A 22980-nucleotide genomic window follows, 5' to 3' on the forward strand; every position below is an offset into this window, starting at 1 on the left:
GTGAGTGGAGCAAGCTCCGGGAGATGGTGAAGGACACAGAAGCCTGGTGTGCTGTAGTCCACGGGGTTGCATCAAATTAGACACGACTGAGCAACTGACCAACAACAACAGCGAGAGGTGAGGAGGGCATCCACAGCAGTTGATGGCACCAGTGGCACTTTAGGAGGTCTAGACACTAATGTGATTTAGAGTGCTTCATGGTCACGTGTGCTTTTGAGATTGGTGACTCTAAATGCTATGGGAGGGATGAATTTGAAGGGCATACAAATAACTGGAGGAAGACAAATCTGAAGGCATTAATACTGGGGGAAAAAAGGTGATGCAGGCCTGAACTGAGGGAGTGTTTACAGAAATATTTTAGGATATAAAACTTTCAGGGTACAGTATAGATAAGTTTTTAAGAAACCAATAAATGTACAAATCTAGGGACTCTGAAAAAGTAGATTCTGCTTATTTTATAAAAGGTATCAAATGAGAAGGGAAATGATCAACATGAACTGACTGAATTTGCTTCTATTTATTTCGTAGTTTTCCTATTTCACATTGTCCAGTGTTGAAGGGACTCGTGTAGGTGTTTTATTTGAATTTGCTTTTCCTGGACCTACCAAGCTCATGGAGAAACAGGAGCAAATGACTCAGTTGTATAGATTAAAAGAAGAAAAAGACAAACACTTTGAGTTTAGAGCTTGTAGTCACTATTCTAGGAGATAACTGAGAATCTTCTGTAAGTGCAAAGGTGAGGATAGAAAAGAAAAAAGTACAGGAGTGAAAAAAGAAACAGTGTATAATTTCTTACTATCAGTTCAGTTCAGTTGTTCAGTCGTGTCCAACTCTTTGCGACCCCATGAATCGCAACACACCAGGCCTCCCTGTCCATCACCAACTTCCGGAGTTCACTCAGACTCACGTCCATCGAGTCAGTGATGCCATCCAGCCATCTCATCCTCTGTCGTCCCCTTCTCCTCCTGCCCCTAACCCCTCCCAGCATCAGAGTCTTTTCCAACGAGTCAACTCTTTACATGAGGTGGCCAGAGTACTGGAGTTTCAGCCCTGACCATATGACTGTTTAAAGGTGCTAAATTAATTAGTATTTATGGAGAACACATTATTAGAAGTGGTTACTCAATAGATTCGGCATTCTAGTAGAGTCAGAATTGACTTTCTATATACTACTTTTAAATAATACAGCTCTCCTTTATACCAACATCCCTTGTGAACTTTAATTCATTACAAATAATAAAACAAGTTGATATACTATGTGGACACAGCTGAGAACGAAGTACTATGTAGCAAATTTCCCATGACCCCCATTACCATTGGCAAAGCCAATTCTAAAATATATGAAGTGAAAATATATATATATATATGAAGTCAGAGAAAACACAAGAAATATTTTAGTATTTGGTATCACAATTGCTTTTGCAGTTATACTGATATAATCATAACTAATACTTATGAATTGACAGCTATATAAAAATATTGCTAAGAAGTCACATTTTTAGAAGGCAATCTCTAGATGTCTACTTAGTTTCCCAACTAGTCCCAGAGTTTTAAACATAATCCTGCTACCCACTCTCAGGTGTATGCTAAATACTAGCCTAAATGAACTCACTTTTTCCTAACTCTGTTATTTATTGTATTACTATGGTCAGAAAAAGAATGCAAAACCCTTGCTAAGAGATATTGATTTGCTATAGGTTGCATAAAAGCAGTCAGCACAAGGTAGATTTTGCCACAAAATCTAATTTGGAACCATCAGAAGGATGGTAAGGCCGTGCCCAGGTGGCCCACAGCTGACTGCTCTGGGCTTTTGCATTACCTTCTTTGCTTTCTCTGTTTTCTGGCAGCTGTGACTTGCACAGCTGATGGAACGTGTAATTCCCTACCATGAACACTGCTGCAGTCATCATCTTTACTTTATCTATTACTGTCTTCTGTCCCGATTCTGTGGATGCTGACTGATTTTTGGTCATTGATTGGGATGCCAATGCAAACTGATCAACAACTTTCAAATGCCCTCCTCTTTGACAAGTCTCATTATTGAGGCTCAAAGCAGTAGAAGCCCAATCTGAAAAATGTGAAAACAAAGTCTCCATTTATTAGAACGTGAGTAAGAATACAATTCTGACTAACTTGTACAAAGTTTTTCTTCAGAGAATCAGTTCCATGTCCTCCTCGCCCCTGGAACTCACTAGTCCTTCACAGCTTACTGTATCTTACACATCACTGTCATTCATGAAGAGATGTTAACTAGTGTGTCTCATTTGTTCTACTTTTTAACTTCCTAGTATTACTGATTTTGATTCACTCAATTTCTATTACATATTCTGTATTCCAAAAGAATTTTACCAATAATTATTTTTTTCAACATACAAAAAATTATTAAGAAAATCTATGTCTACCTTATTTTGCACTTAATTATGTCTAGAGATTATGCCTTAATTATGTTCTAGAGACCATGGTTTTAAAAACACTTTTAATGAATGCTACTACTTTATTAATGTTACAAACCTAGACAATGTTAAAAAGCAAAGATATCACTTTGTTGACAAAGGTCCGTATAGCCAAAGCCATGGTTTTTTCAGTAGTGATGTACAGGTGTGAGAGTTGGACCATAAAGAAGGCTGAGCACTGAAGAACTGATGCTTTCAAAGAGAATTACTAGAGAAGACATCTGAGAGTCCCTTGGACAGCAAAGTCATCAAACTAGTCAATCCTAAGGGATATCAACCCTAAATGTTCACTAGAAGGACTGATGCTGAAACTGAAGCTCCAATACTGTGGCCATGTGATGTGAAGAGCTGACTCACTGGAGAAGACCCTGATGCTGGGAAAGACTGAGGATGGGAGGAGAAGGGGACAGCAGAGGATGAGATGGTTGGATAGCATTGCTGATTCAATGGATATGAACTCGGGCAAACTCCGGGAGATGGTGAGGCACAAGGAGGGCTAGAGTGCTGCCGTGCAATGGGTCACAAAGAGTTGGACCTGACTTAGTGACTGAACACCACCAACAACAACTTCTTTAATTACAATGAGACATCTTTCCTCAAATCATCAATATCTTTAGAACTGATGTTTTAAGCCTTAGATAGACATCATAAACTTACATAAGAAATGAGTCTTGTGGGTGACTAATTATTTCCATGTGAAAATAGGATAAGTCTAGGACCACACTGGATCCAGAGAGCACAGAGTGCAATGAGGCAAGAATGAATACAACACAGAAATATTCACTTTAGAAAAAAAGGACTTGTCAGGTCTAAATTACTTAAGAGAAATCAAAGAAACAAGCAAGAAATGTAAAAGTGAAACTTTAAACTCCATGTCAACACAAGGGCCCCTTTATCATTTCACATCCAACCAGGTCAATGGTTTAAAATTGGTTCTGAAGTGTGACCTGAGAATCCCTGAAATCCAGAGATCCACTGGGCCAGGGGGTCCAAGAGGTCAAAACTATTTTCACAACTCTAAACATTACTTCCATCCTCATTCTTTCTGAGTGCACAGTGAAGTTCTTCAGAGACATTTTAGGACTCAGTGAACTAAAATGGACTGGTTTGTGGTTTAGTCCTAAGTTGGGTCCGACTTTCATGACCCCATGTACTGTAGCTTGCCAGGCTCCTCTGGTGATAGGATTTTCCAAGCAAGAATGCTGGAATGGGTTGCCATTTCCCTCCCCAGGGGATCTTCCTGACCCAGGCATCGAATCTGGATCTCCTGCACTACAGGCAGATTCTTTACCGACTGAGCTACCAGGGAAGCACCCAAATGGACTGGAGTGGGTGAATTTAACTCAGATGACCATTATATCTAGTACCATGGGCAAGAGTCCATTAGAGGAAATGGTGTAGCCATCACAGTCAACAAGAGTCCGAAACAGTACTTGGATGCAATCTCAAAAATGACAGAATGATCTCTGTTCGTTTCCACAGCAAACCATTCAATATCACAGTAATCCAAGTCTATGCCCTGACCAGTTATGTTGAAGAGACTGAAGTTGAACGGTTCTATGATGACCTACAAGACCTTCTAGAACTAACACCCAAAAAAGATGTTCTTTTCATTATAGGGGACTGGAATACAAATGTAGGAAGTCACGAGATCCCTGAAATAACAGGCAAATTTGGCCTTGGAGTACAGAATGAAGCAGGGCAAAGGTGAACAGAGCTTTGCCAAGAGAACATACTGGTCATAGCAAACACCCTCTTCCAACAGCACAAGAGAAGACTCTACACATGGACATCACCAGATGGTCAATACCGAAAACAGATTGATTATATTCTTTGCAGCCAAAGATGCAGAAGCTCTATACAGTCAGCAAAAACAAGACTGGGAGCTGACTGCGGCTCAGATCCTGAACTCCTTATTGCCAACTTCAGACTTAAATTGAAGAAAAGTAGGGAAAACCACTAGATCATTCAGGTATAACCTAAATCAAACCCCTTAGGATGATACAGTGGAACTGACAAATAGATTCAAGGGAGTAGATTTGATAGAGTGCCTGAAGAACTATGGACAGAGATTTGTGACATTGCAGAGGAGGCAGTGATCAAGAACATTTCCAAGGAAAAGAAATGCAAAAATGCAAAATGGTTGTCTGAGGAGGCCTTACAAATATCTGAGAAAAGAAGAGAAGCTAAAGGCAAAGGAGAAAAGGAAAGATATACCCATTTGAATGCAGAGTTCCAAAGAATAGCAAGGAGAGATAAGAAAGCCTTCCTCAGTGATCAATGCAAAGAAATAGAGGAAAACAATAGAATGAGAAAGAATAGAGATCTCCTCAAGAAAGTGAAATATACCAAGGGACCATTTCATGCAAAAATGGGCACAATAAAGGACAGAAATGGTATGGACCTAACAGATGCAGAAGATATTCAGAAGAGGTGGTAAGAACACACAAAAGAACTATACAGAAAAGATCTTCATGACCCAGATAAGCATGATGGTGTGATCTCTCACTTAGAGCCAGACATCCTGGAATGTGAAGTCAGGTGGGCCTTAGGAAGCATCACAACGAACAAAGCTAGTAGAGGTGATGGAATTCCAGTTGAGCTATTTCAAATCCTAAACAATGATGCTATGAAAGTGCTGCACTCAATATACCAGGAAATCTGGAAAACTCAGTAGTGGCCACAGGACTGGAAATGGTCAGTTTTCATTTCAATCCCAATGAAAGGGAATGCCAAAGAATGCTCAAACTACCACACAATCGCACTTGTTTTACACGTTAGCAAAGTCATACTCAAAATTCTCCAAAGCCAGGCTTCAACAGTACAAGAAACATGAACTTCCAGATATTCAAGCCAGATTTAGAAAAGGCAAAGGAACCAAGATCAAATTGCCAACATCCATTGTCATAAAAAAGCAAGAGAGTTCCAGAAAAACATCTACTTCAGCTTTATTGATCATCCCAAAGCTTTTAACTGTGTGGATCACAACAAACTGGAAAATTCTTAAAGTGATGGGAATACCAGACCACCTGACCGGCCTCCTGAGAAATCTGTATGCAGGTCAAGAGGCAACAGTTAGAACTGGACATGAAACAATAGACTGATTCCAAATAGGGAAAGGAGTATGCCGAGGCTGTATATTGTCACCCTGCTTATTTAGCTTATATGCAGAGTACATCATGCGAAATGCTGGGCTAGATGAAGCACAAGCTGAAATCAAGATAGCCAGGAGAAAAATCAACAACCACAAATATGCAGATGACACCACCCTTATGGTAGAAATCAAAGAACTTAAGAGCCTTTTGATGAAAGTGAAAGAGGAGAGTGACAAAGTTGGTTTAAAACTCAACATTCAGAAAACGAAGATCATGGCATCTGGTCCCATCTCTTCATGGGAAATAGATGGAGAAATAGTGGAAACAGTGACAGACTTTATTTTTGGGGGTACTCCAAAATCACTGCAGAAGATGACTGCACCCATGAAATTAAAAGACGCTTGCTCCTTGGAAGAAAAGCTATGACCAACCTTGACTGCATATTAAAGAGCAAAGACATTACTTTGCCAATATCGGTCTGACTCGTCAAAGCTATGATTTTTCCAGTAGTCTTGTATGGATGTGAGAGTTGAACTATATACAGAAACCTGCACACTGAGGAATGATGCTTTTGAACTGTGGTATTGGAGAAGACTCTTGAGAGTCCCTTGGACTGCAAAGAGATCCAACCAGTCCATCCTAAGGGAAATCAGTCCTGAATATTCATTGAAAGGACTGATGCTGAAGCTGAAACTCCAATACTTTGGCCACCTGATGTGAAGAGCTGAGTCACTGGAAAAGACCCTGATGCTGGGAAAAACTGAAGGAGGAGGAAAAACAGGAGGAGAAGGGGACAACAGAGGATGAGATGGTTGGGTGGCATCACTAATTTGATGGACGTGAGTCTGAGTAAACTCCGGGAGTTAGTGATGGACAAGGAAGCCTGGTGTGCAGCCGTCCATGGGGTCACAGAGTCAGACACAACTCAGTGACTAAACTGAACTGAACTCCAATATAGTAAACATCAGTACACATAAACAAAAGTTCCTTGGAATTCTCAATAATTTCTAAAAGTGTAAAAGGATCCTAAAGCAAACAACTTTCAGAATCACTGTTTAAAAACATTATATCTATCAAATATTTATTAAAGTATGATTACTTCCCCTACTTCTAATAATCAAAGACACCACACACTCACACACACATACACAAACACACACACATACAGTCTGCTAATCAAAATATCTGATTGGCCTACTTTCATCTGTGTAACAGCACTATAATGAAATAATTATAAGCTGAAATATAACTGATATAGTAGCAAGTAAAGTTTTACTCTAGGGAAAGTTCAGGGTTCCAACCAACATTTTTGGACATTGGAAAAATCTTAAGAGTCTAACATTTAATCTCTGAGAATTCCTGAGAAGTATAGAGATTCCAAACTGAGAATTTCAGGGTACTGAAATATATACAGAAACATCTTGAGTTCAAGCTTACATTTTAAAAATTTCTTTTTCTTATGCTTGTAAATATCTTTTGTTTCAAAGCACAGGTATCAACAATAACATTTGCCTTATTTATGTTAAATTCTTAAATTAAATTTGCAAAAATAAGTTAGAACTTTGAAGACTGAGCATTTCAAATATTTCAGTGTCCTTCTTTCCAGAGTTAACTGTGTACCGAAAAATTTACCTGAACCGGACGTTTGTAAATCCTTCATTCTGACTGTTTTATTAGGAACATAATTTTTCATTCTGACTGCAGGCTGAATGGGGTTTGGAAACGAGTTGATTACTAAATAATGCATATATGATACAATCCACAGTTCATAATTCAAGATAAAATCATAAACATTTTTACCTTCATGTTAGGATATTTCTCAGGAGAATCTAAAAGCGAAAAGGGACATAGAGTTAATTACATGTAAATATGAAAGCCAGCTAAGGAAATGGCAACCCACTCTAGTGTTCTTGCCTGGAGAATCCCAGGGATGGGGGAGCCTGATGGGCTGCCGTCTATGGGGTCGCACAGAGTCGGACATGACTGAAGTGACTTAGCAGCAGCAGCAGCTTCATATTCATGCAGAGTTAGTAATGAGCAGAGTCCTTGTCTTTGCACTGAATACATTTGGTTTTAGTGTCTTGTTTTTAGGGGGATCTTAGGACACTGGTAAGACAGACTTATGAATCCACTAAAGATAGTGAAGAAAAAATAGGAATACAGGTTTACCAAAACATGTAGTTAATACTTCAAAAGTAACATTATGTTTTCAATGGCTTTATAAAATATTAAAGTGCATATAGATCGATGTGAACATGTTGACTAATGAGGAGAAAATGGATCTTAATCAGAGGAGCAAATCATGAACCCAAGAAAATAAATGTGAAAGCTGATGGTACAATGCAACAGCATATCTTGAATGCAACACAGCAGTTATCATTTGCACCATTATATTACAAGTATTTATCATGTTCTTCAATCTGTCCAGTCATTTAAGGAGTGCACAGCTGGGGTGACAGTTCACTAAAATGTATAATTCATTTCTCATCAGAGACAGAGTAATGAACTGATTAGTCTGGATATACACTTGTAGAAAATGGCTCATAAAAATATTCATTTTTTTTCCCATATCCATGTGGGCTACTGGTTTGCCCACATGTCTTGGCTCCTCTAGTTTAGCCATCTTAAAGTTTCTTGATCCACTCATACAAGAAGGTCTATTAGACACATCTAGGAAATAATGTATAATAAATTCTCAATATTGAAATACAATTATCAAAAAGGAAATAATAAGTTCAATTGCCAGAGAATTATTAGAAATTAAAAATTTGCATGTTTCAAAATCAATGTAGTATTCATTAAAAGTATTTCTAGCATTTAGGGAATGAACCTGATTAATCTGTTTGGCTTCAAAACTTAGTTTGGTATGATACATCATGCTAATGCTTCAAAGGATTTCTATGAAACAACTTTCAAAAAATCAGCTATATTTAAAAAAAATGAATCCTTTTTCAAATTAATCTAATTTGAATCACAAATACTGGTACAACATATATCTTTGATGCCTGAGAGCCTGTAGGTTTCCCCACTTCGAGCATCCCCTCCAACCTCCAGGATTCTCTGGAGCAACAGTGATCTTATCTCTTTTCCCTGTAAATACACTGAAGCCATCTAGAAGGAGTTCTCTCAAGGGTCCTCATCAACTCCAAACTCACCTCCCTAAGGCCTTACTTTCCTCCCTTTGTCCTTTCAGTAGATTCTCTCCTCTCCAAATGGTAATCTCTGGATCTGTGGTCTTAAATCTTCCCCCTTTACATCCTTTCTATGGATCATCCCTATCATTTCTTTCTCCCTCTTTGCTTAGCAATGGTATTTTACACCTATAATTGCTACTTCAACTCTTTGTTTCCCTCTGGTTATAAACATGCTCAGAAAGAAAAACAAAATAATGCTTTTCCTTGATCCTGTTATGTTCTCCACTATCCAAAGCTCTTCTTCCAGATTTCTCTAAATGCAAGGCTACACCCTTGCTACTCTGAGAGCTTGTTAGAAATGCAGATTTCCAGACCTCCTGCTCAGCATGTATACTTCAAACTTGGTCCTCAAGCTACTAATTAAAATTTGAGAAACTCCAGTCTATAAGGAGTCTGCTTCTACATTCAGTTCAGTTCAGTTCAGTCGCTCAGTCGTGTTCAACTCTTTGCGACTCCATGAATTGCAGCACGCCAGGTCTCCCTATCCGTCACCAACTCCCGGAGTGCTTCTACAGGCATGAAAGCAAGTCCACTGGAAAGTTTCCAACTTCTAATGCAGTTTCAGTTTGGGGGGAAGTGTTAGAGTGAGGAAACGGAGGCTAAGTTTTCAGGAGAGTGAATTAAGTTGAAGTAACACTGCATTAGATACTGAAACTGCATTAGAAGTTGGAAACTTTCCAGTGAACTCGCTTTCATGCTGTGTGTTCCTTGTCTCCCCATCACGCCCCCTGCTCTCTCCTTCTTTCCAGTTCTCTTGTCGTGGCCTATGTGACACCATCCTAGAAAGCAGCAACGTTTCGTATGACATCAATTTGAAACATTTACAGCTGAGCACCTATGCCCGTGCTCCTCCACAGAGGATAAAGCACAGCTCTGCTGCCGAGACCTCAGTTCTCAGTGTCTTCCTAATAACGAGTAAAACAGGAAGAGGGGGAGAACTTTGCTGTTCTTCTCTGACAAGTTTTGGTGCCGGAAGCTCACTTCAAATTCATCGTCCATGTCAAATACTCTCCGTTTATCTAAAGACCTTTATTACTTATTGCTACCTTCCCCCACAGACCCATGCTTCCCTTTCTTCTTTTCTTCCCTGTGCCCTCTGCCTCTCTCATTCTTCATTCCCTCTTGCTTCTTATTTCTTGACCTAAACAGAACTTTTATATATATATATATATATATATATATATATATTTTTTTTTTTTTTTTTGGTCATGTGTCACATGGAATCTTAGTTCCCTGACCAGGGATAGAACCTGCACCCCCTGCATTGGAGAGCCTTAACCAGACAAAGTCTTAAACATTGGACAGTGAAGTAAGCTTAATAACTAATAATTTAGCTTCTTAAACTGGATTCTCAATGTAATCTGTCATTGGCACCTGATAAGATACACAAAATTGCCCTGGTTTTCTCCTTTTTTCTCACTACCCGTCCGACAGGTGATTTTCTTTGCCTATTAGAATATATCAGCATTCCCATTTTCAACCAAGGTTCTGTCAAATGACTTTTCTGTAAAATACAGTTCTTACCTTCTACTTGTACATTTAATGTCTTTTTTCCCCTTTCACCAGCAGTTCCAGATAAATGATCCACATACTTCTGTGGAAGGCTCTCAGAGATACTCTGCTAGAATTAATGATAATAATGAGTTGCGCAAAGAGTTCCTAATCCCTTTTGAAAAAAATACCGTACTTTTAAAAACTGCCTACTTTTAACCAGGTTAAGATAGGTTTTGTCAATATCCCACAGCTGCTATGTGACAGAACCAGGATGCTGAATTCAAACACGGTGCTGGATCACCAGGCAGTGGCTGCCTGCATCTAAGAGATCAGGCCCTTCTTATCTCCCTCCATAGCTCCCACCTTCAAACAGGACATTGATACTTTATATTACTTCAAGTACAGATGCCATAAATGTACTCTGCACGTGCTACTTAAGCAATCCAAAATGGTTTGCACTTACTAAAACATCACTAAAGCTAACTGCTGTTATTATAACCCCACATATTTATTACTATTTCCCATGCTTTTACTTCTCTTGAAATGTTCTTTGCAAATCAACCTGACAATCCAAATGTAGTAATAGGTTCAAGTTTCACATAGTTACTTTTCAATGTCAGTGTTGCAAAAACCCACAATTCAACCTGTTTCTCTCTGACCCTAACAGTTTTACGCATGCATATGTACCAAAGAAACATACATTTGGTTCAGAGATTGGGATTGACACATACACACTACTGTGTATAAAATAGATAAACAATAAGGACCTACTGTATAGCACCAGGAACTCTACTCAATATTTGGTAAAAGCGCATATGGGAAATGAATATAAAAAAGAGTTGATTTAAATATATATGTATATACATGTAACTGATTCACTTTGAGGCACATAGGAAACTGACACAATACGGTATATCAACTGTACTTCAATAAAAATTGAAAGAAGAAAGGAAGGAACAGAGGAAGAAAGAAAGAAACATTTGATCATAGACTGACCTGGAGTAATGCTACGGTTTTTAGATAAATGTAACTTCAGAACCCCAATGGATTCCTTAGGACTTCTAAGCCTTGGTTTCTGTACAACACTGATTTCATTAGGTGAATCTTGCAAGTGAACAAAAGTGTACTATTTGGTAGTATTTAGCACAGAATTATTTTATTCAATACAGGTTTAAAGTAAGAACCAAGTTTTGATGGGGAAATGCAAAGGTGAGAAAGTCATAGCATCTCTTGCTTTTATGTTCTTACATCACTTGGTGCTTCCATTTCAAAATAATAATAGAAGACAATACCTCAGAATCCCGAGGTGATTCTATATCTTCCTCTTCTCCCAATCCTAAGGCTGACAGCATATCTGGAAAATGGTGTCACAGATACATTAATGAGAACATTTACTAACTATGAATTTTAAAGACATATATAAGCCTATCTCTATCCATGAATATTTCAATAAAATAAAGTAGTGGAAAAGAATTTCAGAGAGTTGAAGCATTCTCAGGAAGAAAAGGTTGGTAGTAGGTGGGATAGTTCTGAAGAAAGAGAGCAAAAGAAATATACTTCAAAAGAAATGCATATCATATTTGGATGCATACCCTTTAGATGGTTTTATATGAGCTTTTAAGCATAGGAAAAATTCACAGATGTTCCCTAACTTACCACTTCTAGTATTTTTGTGTGCTCCATCAACAGAACTCAAATGGTCATGATTTGTTTGCTCTTGGGGAGCCCTGTCAATAATATCAGTATCACTTTTTTCTGCAACAAGTTCTGACTTTGTGGCTCCTTCCTATACAAACAAGACAAAATAAAACAAAAACCCAACTTCAGAAAACATATTCATTCATTTGGCCACTCACTCAATCAGTAAGATGACAAACATTCACTGTGTCTAGGAAATCATAGACACTGTCCTGGGAGAAGTTAGAAATGTAAAGAAAAGAGTGATTCTGCATTGTGTTCTAGGCGAGGTAGAGACACATGAAAACAAACAAGAGCAGAAAAGTATCCTTCAACAGCTCTGCAACTGAAGCAGACAGAGCACAGGAAAGGCACAAAGGAGAAAGGAGGCAGGTGAACTTGCGAAGCTCAAGGAACGCTGGGACAAAGGGCTGTGTCTCAGAAGACAGACAGTGCAGAGCCAGGACATGAGGGGGGTTCTAGGAAGGGCGGCCCGAGCACATGGGTGAGATGTGAAACAATGGTCACCAGTCACATAGAAAACTAGAGCAGAGTTACTGGGAACCATACAGAGAGACAAAACTGGAGGATCAGGTTCAAGTGGGAGAAAGCAAGTGTCATCCTTTTCCTTCACATGATGGGGATCTACTACACAAGTAAAGGTATTCAGTTCAGTTCAGTCGCTCAGTCATGTCTGACTCTTTGTGACCCCATGAACCACAGCACGTCAGGCCTTCCTGTCCTTCACCAACTCCCAGAGTCCACCCAAACCCATGTCCATTGAGTTGGTTATGCCATCCAACCATCTCATCCTCTGTCCTTTCTCCTCCTGCCCTCAATCTTTCCCAGCAACAGGGTCTTTTCAAATGAGTCAGCTCTTCCCATCAGGTGGCCAAAGTATTGGAGTTTCAGCTTCAACATCAGTCCTTCCAATGAACACCCAAGACTTATCTCCTTTAGGATAGACTGGTTGGACCTCCTTGCAGTCCAAGGGACTCTCAAGAATCTTCTCCAACACCATAGTTCAAAAGCATCAATTCTTCTATGTTCAGCTTTCTTTACAGTCCAATTCTCACATCCATACATGACCACTGGAAAAACCATAGCCTTGACTAGATGGACATTTGTTGACAAAGTAATGTCTCTGCTTTTAATATGCTGTCTAGGTTGGTCATAACTTTCCTTCCAAAGAGTAAGCATCTTTTAATTTCATGGCTGCAATCACAATCTGCAGTGATTTTGGAGCCCAGAAAAATAAAGTCAGCCACTGTTTCCACTGTTTCCCCATCTATTTGCCATGAAGTGATGGGACTGGATGCCATGATCTTAGTTTTCTGAATGTTGAGCTTTAAGCCAACTTTTTCACTCTCCTCTTTCACTTTCATCAAAAGGCTCTATAGTTCTTCTTCACTTTCTGCCATAAGGGTGGTATCATCTGCATATCTGTGGTTATTGATATTTCTCCCGGCAATCTTGATTCCAGCTTGTGCTTCTTCCAGCCCAGTGTTTCTCATGATGTACTCTGCATATAAGTTAAATAAGCAAGGTGACAATATACAGCCTTGACATACTCCTTTTCCCAGTCTGTTGTTCCATATCCAGTTCTAACTGTTGCTTCCTGACCTGCATACAGATTTCTCAAGAGGCAGGTTAGGTGGTCTGATATTCCCATCTGTTTCAGAATTTTCCACAGTTTATTGTGGTCCACACAGTCAAAGGCTTTGGCATAGTCAATAAAGCAGAAATAGATGTTTTTCTGGAACTCTCTTGCTTTTTCAATGATCCAGCAGATGTTGGCAATTTGATCTCTGGTTTCTCTGCCTTTTCTAAAACCAGCTTGAACATTTGAAAGTTCACAGTTCATGTATTGCTGAAGCCTGGCTTGGAGAATTTAAAGTATCACTTTACTAGCATGTGAGATGAGTAAAGGTGTTACATCATCACAAATATATTTTATTTTATTTGGTGCCATGCTTTTATTCAAATATATTCATATTTACACCAGGAAGTAGTAAATATGACAGGATTTTAAAGACAGCATCATGGAAAAAACAAAAACCGATAAGCATTACTCCACAGAGGACATTAAGCACACTACACACTGTACATGTATGTATGAAAGTGCAATTAAAAAGCAAATCTGGCTGTAAAAAACAGCCAAATAAAGATGGTAAGAGTCATTCTACAACCAACTGCAGAGTCAAGAGGAAAGAAAAGATTGGCAAGTATGTTTTAGAATAATTACTCTGGCAGCAACATAAAGATGAACATCAGGAGAGCAAAACTGGAAAAGAATATTTCAAGATGATAGGTGAAAAATGAATTAGGGTAATAAGATATGAAAAATGTTAAGCAGGTAGAAAATACTGAACTTGCTGAGTGACTGGATACAGTAATTTCAAGGAAGGTGGAGTCCAGAGCTTTTCCTCCTGTAGCATTTCAGTGATTCTGTCTACTAGGATGGGAGGACAGATGACAGGGTTGCTTATAAAGAGGCAGGAAGGAGGGACGCATCAAGGACAATGGCTTCAGTTTGGGGTGTAATAAATGAATTTGAGGCATGCAAGGGACTTGAAAAGATTTGGATAAATACCGTTGGGTTAGAAATAGAGAAACTTTTTCAGGGAAAGCATATACACTTGGGATAATTATTTGTAAAATATACTAAGCTGGTATAATTAGTATAAACATAGGCAGAATTCTGAACTTTTGAAAATAAAACAATACCAGGGGAAGAAAACTATGAGATTAAAGTTGTCAATTCAGCATCTGTTTCAAAGATATAAAGCTGTATAAATATATGAAATATTCACTTGTGGGATATTACAATAATAAGCATTTTTAAGTTTAGTGAAAAAATTTAATTGTAAAACACCAATTCAAGATGTGATAAGAAGACTTCTTTTTAAAATTGATCTTAAACGACAAGTTTGAAATTGTAGAAGAGAAATGCTTATGTGAGGATGTAATTATGAATCATTTTAAAGTACTATTATGCTATAAGAAAGAAATAGAAAATCCTATTTGAAAAGAACTCATACAAAATTGATAGAGAAATCAAAAGCTTTACAGACAAGCAGAAGTTAAGAGAATTTAGCACCACCAAACCAGCCTTACAACAAATACTCAAGGGACTTACATAGCCAGTAAACACAAGAGAAAGGAAAGACCTACAAAAACAAACCCAAAACAATTAAGAAAATGCCTATAGGAACATACATATCAATAATTACTATAAATGTAAATGGATCGAATGCACCAACCAAAAGATACGGAGTAACTGAATAGATAACGATAACAAGAGCCATTTATATGTTGCCTACAAGAGACCCACTTCAGACCTAGAGACACATACACACTGAAAGTAAGGGTGGAAAAAAATATTCCATTCGAACGGAAACCAAAAGATGTGTACTCCTTTCCCAATTTGGAGCCAGTTGTTCCATATCCAGTTCTAACTGTTGCTTCTTGTCCTATATACAGATTTCTCAAGAGGCAGGTCAGGTGGTCTGGTATTCCCATCTCTTTTAAGAATTTTCTACACTTTATTGTGATCCACAGAGTGAAATGGTTTGGCACAGTCAATAAAGCAGAAGTAGATGTTTCTGGAAATCTGTTGCTTTTTTTATGATCCAGAGGATGTTGGCAATTTGATCTCTGGTTCCTCTGCCTTTTCTAAATCCAGTTTGAGCATCTGGAAGTTCATGGTTCACGTACTACTGAAGCCTGGCTTGAAGAATTTTGAGCATCACTTTGCTAGCATGTGAGATTAATGCAATTATGCAGTAGTTTTAACATTCTTTGGCATTGTTTTTCTTTGGGATTGGAATGAAAACTGACTTTTCCTGTCCTGTGGCCACTGCTCAGTTTTCCAGATTTTCTGGCATATTGAGTGCAGCACTTACACAGCATCATCTTTCAGGATTTGACAGAGCTAAACTGCAATTCCATCACCTCCACCTGCTTTGTTCCTAGTGATGCTTCCTAAGGCCCACTAGACTTCGCATTCCAGGATGTTTGGCTCTAGGTGAGTGATCACACCATCCTGGTTATCTGGGTCATGAAGATCTTTTTTGTATAGTTCTGTGTATTGTTGCCACCTCATCTTAATATATTCTGCTTCTGTTAGGTCCATAGCATTTCTGTCCTTTATTGTGCCCATCTTTGCATGAAATGTTCCCATGGTATCTCTGATTTTCTTGAAGAGATCTCTAGTCTTTCCCATTCTGTTGTTTTCCTCTATTTCTTTGCACTGATTGCTGAGAAAGGCTTTCTTATCTCTCCTTGCTATTCTTCGGAACTCTGCATTCAAATGGGTATATCTTTCCTTTTCTCCTTTGCCTTTTGCTTCTCTTCTTTTCTCAGCTATTTGTAAAGCCTCCTCAGACAACCATTTTGCTTTTTTGCATTTCTTTTTCTTGGGGATGGTCTTGATCACTGCCTCCTGTACAATGTCACGAATATCCATCCATAGCTCATCAGGCACTCTGTTAATCAGATCTAATCCCTTGAATCTATTTTTCACTTTCATTGTTTAATCATAAGAGTAAATACTATATGAAACTAAATTCAGAACAGGAAAACTAATTTCACAATGGAACACTTTACCTTGGTTTTAGAATCTAAGACTTCATCGTCTGATGTAGGCCCTAAGTCAACACCAGGTTTATTGGGAAACCTTTAAAGCAAAAACATACAATAAAAATGAGTGAGTTCATTTCTTTAAATAACAACAACAACAACAAAACAAGTGAAAGTTTTTATATATTAAATGAACTTTCTTGACATGAATACAATTTGGCCTGTTTTAAAACAGCTTTTTTTTTTTTTTAAGATTTTTTAATGTGGACCAGTTTTAAAGTCTTTTTTTTTTTTTTTTTTTTTAAATTTTCAGCCCGGGCACACCCGCCCACCCGCCACCGTGACTGGGACCGCGACCCAGACCCGGCTCGGCGCTCGCGGAACGCGCACCAGTTTTAAAGTCTTTATTGAATTTGTCCCAATGGTGCTTCTATGTTATGTTTTGGCTGTCTGACCCTGAAACATGTGAGATCTTAGCTTCCCTGACTGAATATCAAACCCACACTGCCTATACTGGAAGAAGTCTTATTAACCATCTTAACCACTGCAACCCCAGGCAAGTCTCCAAAAAAGTTTTTAGTTACCTAATTCTGCTTCCATCTCTCCCAACCTATGAAATATCCAGTTAACACTCATTTTTACTTTCCATACAGAGAGTGACAGCCAATATATCGGCAGAGCCTAAAAATAATCTGTTTTCACCAAAAGTTCTAATAGCTGAATAGAAAATCCAGTTGATGGATTGAAATAATTTTTGTTTGCCCAAACTGGAATAAACCTGATAACTTAAAACAAAGTGGAAGAATAAGCTTTTCCTTCTCCATTGTCTGTTCCTGGTTCAGAGACAAATCTGAGTCCATTCAAAAGGGGAGTCTATGTCCATCAGCAGGGAAACCACTTATTGAGAAGGCCTCAGTTCTCTCCTTTACTCTAAAAGGGAGTACAGGGAGTTTCCCCACAATGTCAAAACTTAAAATGTAGACAAGTCAAAGAACTAATTTATATCTATCTTTAACTTATATGCTATACGGGTACTTCTTGGTCTCTGCTGAGGGACATGGGAGTGGACGTGGGAGCCAGGAAGGCCAACTGTCAAATCACAGGTCAACTCATTTTAACCACAGAATCACGGGTAAATTCATTAACCTCCTGAAACCAGAGTTGTCTAATTAAGTAAAAGTAGGACACATCTACTTTACAAAGCTGCTGTGATGACTCTGTGAGGTCACAAATGTTAAGTACGTAATGCAGTGTCTAACCCAGAGTAGAACGCTCAACAAACATTAGTTTCTCTTCTCCATGTTCCCTTAGTTAAACATATAATTTAAAATATCCTGAAAATCCTACCTGCTTAAAGAGTCTTCTTCAGAACTCTCATCCAATATTAAAGAAAAAAACAAGATGCATTTTAAATCAACAAAAGAAAAATACAGAATATAAAACCTCAAGACTGATGGCTTTGTTTAAAAGTATTCCTTTCGGACCACACTAGAGGGAACAGTGATTGTACTACACTCGTAGGCCACTAATGCCTGAGGACCACTCCTCCCCTTTATAGTCATCAAATGCAAAACAAAAAAACATAGAACTTCTGTTTACAATGACCATAATTCTAACCAAACTCCAGGAGACTGACAGAAAATGATATTATACCATTAATAGAATCAGTACCATAAACTGACAATAGCACACTTAAACAGCTCAGTGTTTCTGGGCTTCCATTGCCTGGAGCAGCGAACAGAGACTATAGGTGTCTTGCAGGGACATAACTTCTCTGACTCTTCAGTTCACAATGAAAATGCCCTATCACAGGGAAGCTAGGTCTACAGGCACTGAACTTTACAGTGTGGTAAAAATTAGGAATCAAAGTCTTCTCTTCCTGGCCCGCTTTCCAAAGGCAAGAGAAGTATGAAAGATGTAGTGATTCCAGATTTAGAAAGGATAATATCTTGAAAGGGAGGTGGGGGAGGGCAGACGGGTAAAGGGGGTCAACTCGATTGTGAGAATGGGGACTGGAACTGTAGTGGTGAGCATGCAGTAGGGTACACAGAAGCTGAACTTTTAAAAAATGTCTAAATACTTACATATATATATACACACACACTAATATGTTTAAAAAGAATCTCTTGATATTCTCTCCTTCCATTGCTCAAGAGTATCTGGACCACATAGAGCAGGATGGTCCAAAGAGTGCTGTGTACTAATGAGGGATATCATTATATCAATCCTCCCCATTATATGGCAAATGTTTATAGAAATCATGCTTTTGCAGCTTGGAAGTCATACATCATCACAGCCTAAGCTGATGAACAAGGGGAGGGAGGGAGGGAAGGATGGAGGGAGCCACGGACTCTGGTGCTTTTGGACAACATTTCCCAGGGGTCATCATGATCTGATGCTAGAGGGATGACTCACATGCAGTGACTCCATGGGGAGAGGAGCCCGCAAGCTCGAGCCTGAAGAGCAGGGGCAGTGATTTTTAAATGTTTGCACCCTGTGACATCAGAACAATGTACATGAAAGACTCTTGAAAGTTATCTGTTTAGTGAACAAATGAACAACTAAATAAGCATGTTTTCTTTGAAAATTTTGTTTAGAAAAATACAGAAATTAACCAGAGACAACTCTTTTCTATTATGAATATATTGAAGATTAAGACTCTGTCATCTCTGTATCTCCTCTGACTAATGTATTAAACCAACCTACAGTTCTTTGATAGATGTTTTTGTTGTTCAGTTACCAAGTCATGTCTGACTCTTGCAACCCCATGGACTGCAGCTCACCAGGCTCTTCTGTCCATGGGATTTCCCAGGCAAAAGTAGTGGAGTGGATTGCCATCTCCTTCTCCAAGGGATCTTACCGACACAGGGATCAAGCCATATCTCCGGCATTGGCAGGTGGATTCTTTACTAGTGAGCCATCTGGGAAGCCCCCTTTGATTAGATAGAGGTCTACTCAGTTAAAGGTATCCTCAGACACCCTGTGCAATGTGCCACATTGAGCAGGCCTAATGCTGTTTTTGTTAATCCGAAGTATTTTTTGTGCTTTTAGTAGAACCTGCAGAGTCCCAAGTTGATCTATTTGAATATCGATTATGATAATGTTTTAACTGATAGCAAGAGAACATCTTGTTCTTAAAAAACTATACTGTCATGACAATTATCTAACACGTGGAAGAAAACATTTGGTCCTAATGAAGTCAACCTACCTCACTCTCTTTGGATCTGTAAGGAATGAAGTTGGTAATAGAGACCTGCTTGGTACAACACTAGGCGAAATAACTGGATCTCAACCAGGCATTGCTTTTCTGCCTTCTGTACTGTTGGTAGGTATCTTTCAGAAATAATCTCTCACTATTATGCTGCACACTGGCTCTGCTTTGCAGTTCTTATTGTTTATCATTTCTTATCCTACCAGGAAGGGATTATTCAGGTTCTCAGGTAACTATTTTAGTGAGACTAATCACTACATAGTAACTACTAACTATTCATTCATTAAATGCAAACTATTTCTAAAAATGAATGTTCAGTCTCATAAGAAGTCCAATTTGATATAATATGACTATAGAAATAAATATACATCATACTAAGTTAAATTTTTTTTTCTTATTTACACTAAGATCTAATATAGGACTTTAGGGGCCATATTAAATACATGGATTTCTTTTCAGACAATACTGTCTTTGATGTTAAATCACCTATAATTAACCTCTTAAAGAATTATGAATACTAGAGTATTAAAAAATTAATTTAGAAAATAAAACACACATGCAATTTACACCTATTTTTTCATAGTTCTTTCATTACTGAAACTTCCTTGCTCCTACTTTATCTATGGTAGAATCACCAAGAGTAATTCAGTATCAGATGATGTACCTGAGTTGCTATTTTCAGGAGAAGTTTCAGGTCTCTTTTCTTTATATTCAGAAATCAGTTAGTGAGTGCTATGTATTAAAAATGTGATAAATAATATTTTAACACTAATATTAAAAACAACCATAAAATTCTTAGATCATTTCAGATAAAGTTGTCAGAAGATATTAATCCTCAAAAAAAATTCTAAAAAAAATTGAAAGCACCAAATTATTTTTATCTGTACTACATTCCTATTAGTGCCAAAAAGACCAACCTTGTCTGCTAATCTGACTTGCCTATAGACAGCTTGATTGACAAAGAGTGTTACATTTTTTTTGAGTTGTTAAAATGTTAATTCAACCTCCAGATTTCTTTTCATTTTTTTGTGTGTGCCCAAATCCAGGAAACTCAAGAATTCTTGCTTTTGAAATAATTCTTAGTGAGGCCTTTGGGGTGGGAAGAGGCTCATGAGGAAGGGGATATATGTATACTTAGAACTGATCTATGATGTTATACAACAGAAAACAACACAACATTGTAAAGCAATTATTCTCCAATTTAAAAAATTAGGGTTAAGAAACAATGGAAATGGAAAAAAAAAGAAGGTCACTGTCAGCAAGAAAAACAATGTATAAATAAGAATTTGAGTTTTCTTCTGGTACTTTTCTCTCTGTGCATATTTAAAATGTTTGATCCACACTCCATCTGAAACTTTTTGGTGAGATAAAAATAGAGTTACTTTTCTCTTTTATCAGGTTATTTCTTCACCATCTACATACAATTTATCTTCCCTAACAGAAAATGCCATCAGTATCAAGTTCTAAAGTTTTACCTACATTTGGGTGTTTGGGCGTTCTCTATTCTGTTCCATTCATTTATCTATCCCCTTTACAGTTGTTAGGGAATGAATATTTTGTGGGCATTTATGGCACATTTTTATATCAAGAAGGGCAAGTCTTAGTCTACTATGTACAATTTTAATTTCATCACAATAATTAAAGACAGCATACGTAACCCAAAATGTTTAAAATCACGATATATTGATTTGGTTTAAGTATAGAAAAACCATACATCCTAAGAAAATGTCTTCCTATTCAGGACATAGCAAGCTGTCTTCTAATGTCCTTCAGCAAAGAACATATACACCTAAGTATACACTGATATAAAACGGATGTTGAATTGTATCTGAGGAATTTTTAATCCAGAAGTTGACCTCTCATGGGAATTATTTTGCTCACTATGCAGTTTTCTGTAATATATACCTTATGGTATAAAAATATGTAAATTAAAAATAAGATGCTGACACAACACCATCAGAAATCTGTCCACTGCCATGATCCATGGATTGGCGATCCATGAAGAAGTGTTTTCATAAATCACATGAGAAAAAATGTGAGAGCCAGGAGGTTCCAGAAGATTTCTTGAAGGCTATAGAACTTGAGAGCTCTTACTCATGAGTACATCATGCTAACCCATGCAAATAAAAAGTAGGAGGAAGACAGAAAAAACAGATGTTATTCATGTTTCATTTCGTTTCTGTGATTACTGACATTCAGTTAAATGACTTCAAAACCATCAGCAAAGTGCCCTATAAGGGGAATTACAAGTGGGTCTGAAACCAGCTAAGGCTTTCTGCTGACTATAAAGTCTGTGGGGTGCTGGATCTCAGGAAGGTGTCCAAGAGCCTTGGAAGGGAAACTCACAGGAGGGACCCCTGCCAGGCCCTTCACCTCGCTTACCTGTTCATCTTCTCCCTGTCATTCAGGCCATTCCTCCTGGGCAACAGAACCTGCTGCACTTTGGCTACGTTGCTGACACTGGCAGCTTTGTGGATCTTTCTGAGGTCCTTGTCTTGGATGCAAGGACCTCGGAAGTTGATTCTATGACCGCTGTCTCTCACTGGGTTGACGGAGGAGCCAAAGGGCGAGATGCCCTTCTTCCTCCTGAAGCCAAAACTCTTCTTCATCGCAGAGCCTACAAGCTCCAACACACCTCACCTCCCCCTCAGCTCTCCAGAGTCCCCTAAACCCAAACAAACACTACAGGTAAGCCAGAGCAGCCCTGCCACAATGTCCCAACTGGGAAGCTCAACAGTTTAGAATCTTTCATCCCAGAATGATCGTTGCTAAGCAACACCTCGAAACACATTGCCCATGTGCACAGAGGCTTGGCCTGCCAGACTGACAAGCGTGCATGTGCAAGAACTATAAGCTCATTTTCTGAAAGAAACAATATCAATAATCCCTTACCTAAACTAAGAGGGAAAGATAGGAAACTGAGATAAACAGAAATCAAAGCTACATTATAGCTATATAACTGCCAAAATAACTATACTACCCAAAACAATCTACAGATTCAGTGCAGTTTCTATCAAATTACCAATGGAATTTTCCACAGAACCAGAATAAAAAAATTTTACAGTGTATTTGGAAACAGAAGGCCCCAAATATTCAAAGCAATCTTGAGAAAGAAAAGCAAGAGCTGACAGAATCAGGTACCCTGACTTCAGCCTACTCTGCAAGCTTCAGTAATCAAAACACTGGTCCTAGCACAAAAACAGAAATATACTGACTGATCAATGAAACAAGACAGAAACTCCAGGGAGAAACCTATGCCCAATGGTCAATTAATC

At 38.3% G+C, this 22980-nt stretch overlaps 1 protein-coding gene across 1 annotated transcript in view; it reads right to left on the bottom strand.

The window, feature by feature from the left end:
- Window positions 1-22314, bottom strand: part of LOC101120769 (ankyrin repeat domain-containing protein 26-like) — a 49088-nt gene extending 26774 nt beyond the window's left edge. Inside the window, exons 1-6 of the mRNA XM_060396841.1 lie at window positions 22088-22314; window positions 16522-16591; window positions 11893-12022; window positions 11529-11590; window positions 10267-10363; window positions 7349-7377 (exon numbers count right to left, since the gene is read on the bottom strand). Of these exons, the coding sequence (XP_060252824.1) occupies window positions 7349-7377; window positions 10267-10363; window positions 11529-11590; window positions 11893-12022; window positions 16522-16591; window positions 22088-22314 (615 nt within the window). The remainder of the gene's footprint in view (window positions 1-7348; window positions 7378-10266; window positions 10364-11528; window positions 11591-11892; window positions 12023-16521; window positions 16592-22087) is intronic.
- Between the last annotated feature and the right edge of the window lie 666 nt (window positions 22315-22980).

This window comes from Ovis aries, chromosome 13, assembly GCF_016772045.2.
Source record: "Ovis aries strain OAR_USU_Benz2616 breed Rambouillet chromosome 13, ARS-UI_Ramb_v3.0, whole genome shotgun sequence".
In the NCBI taxonomy this organism is placed as follows: Eukaryota; Metazoa; Chordata; class Mammalia; order Artiodactyla; family Bovidae; genus Ovis; species Ovis aries.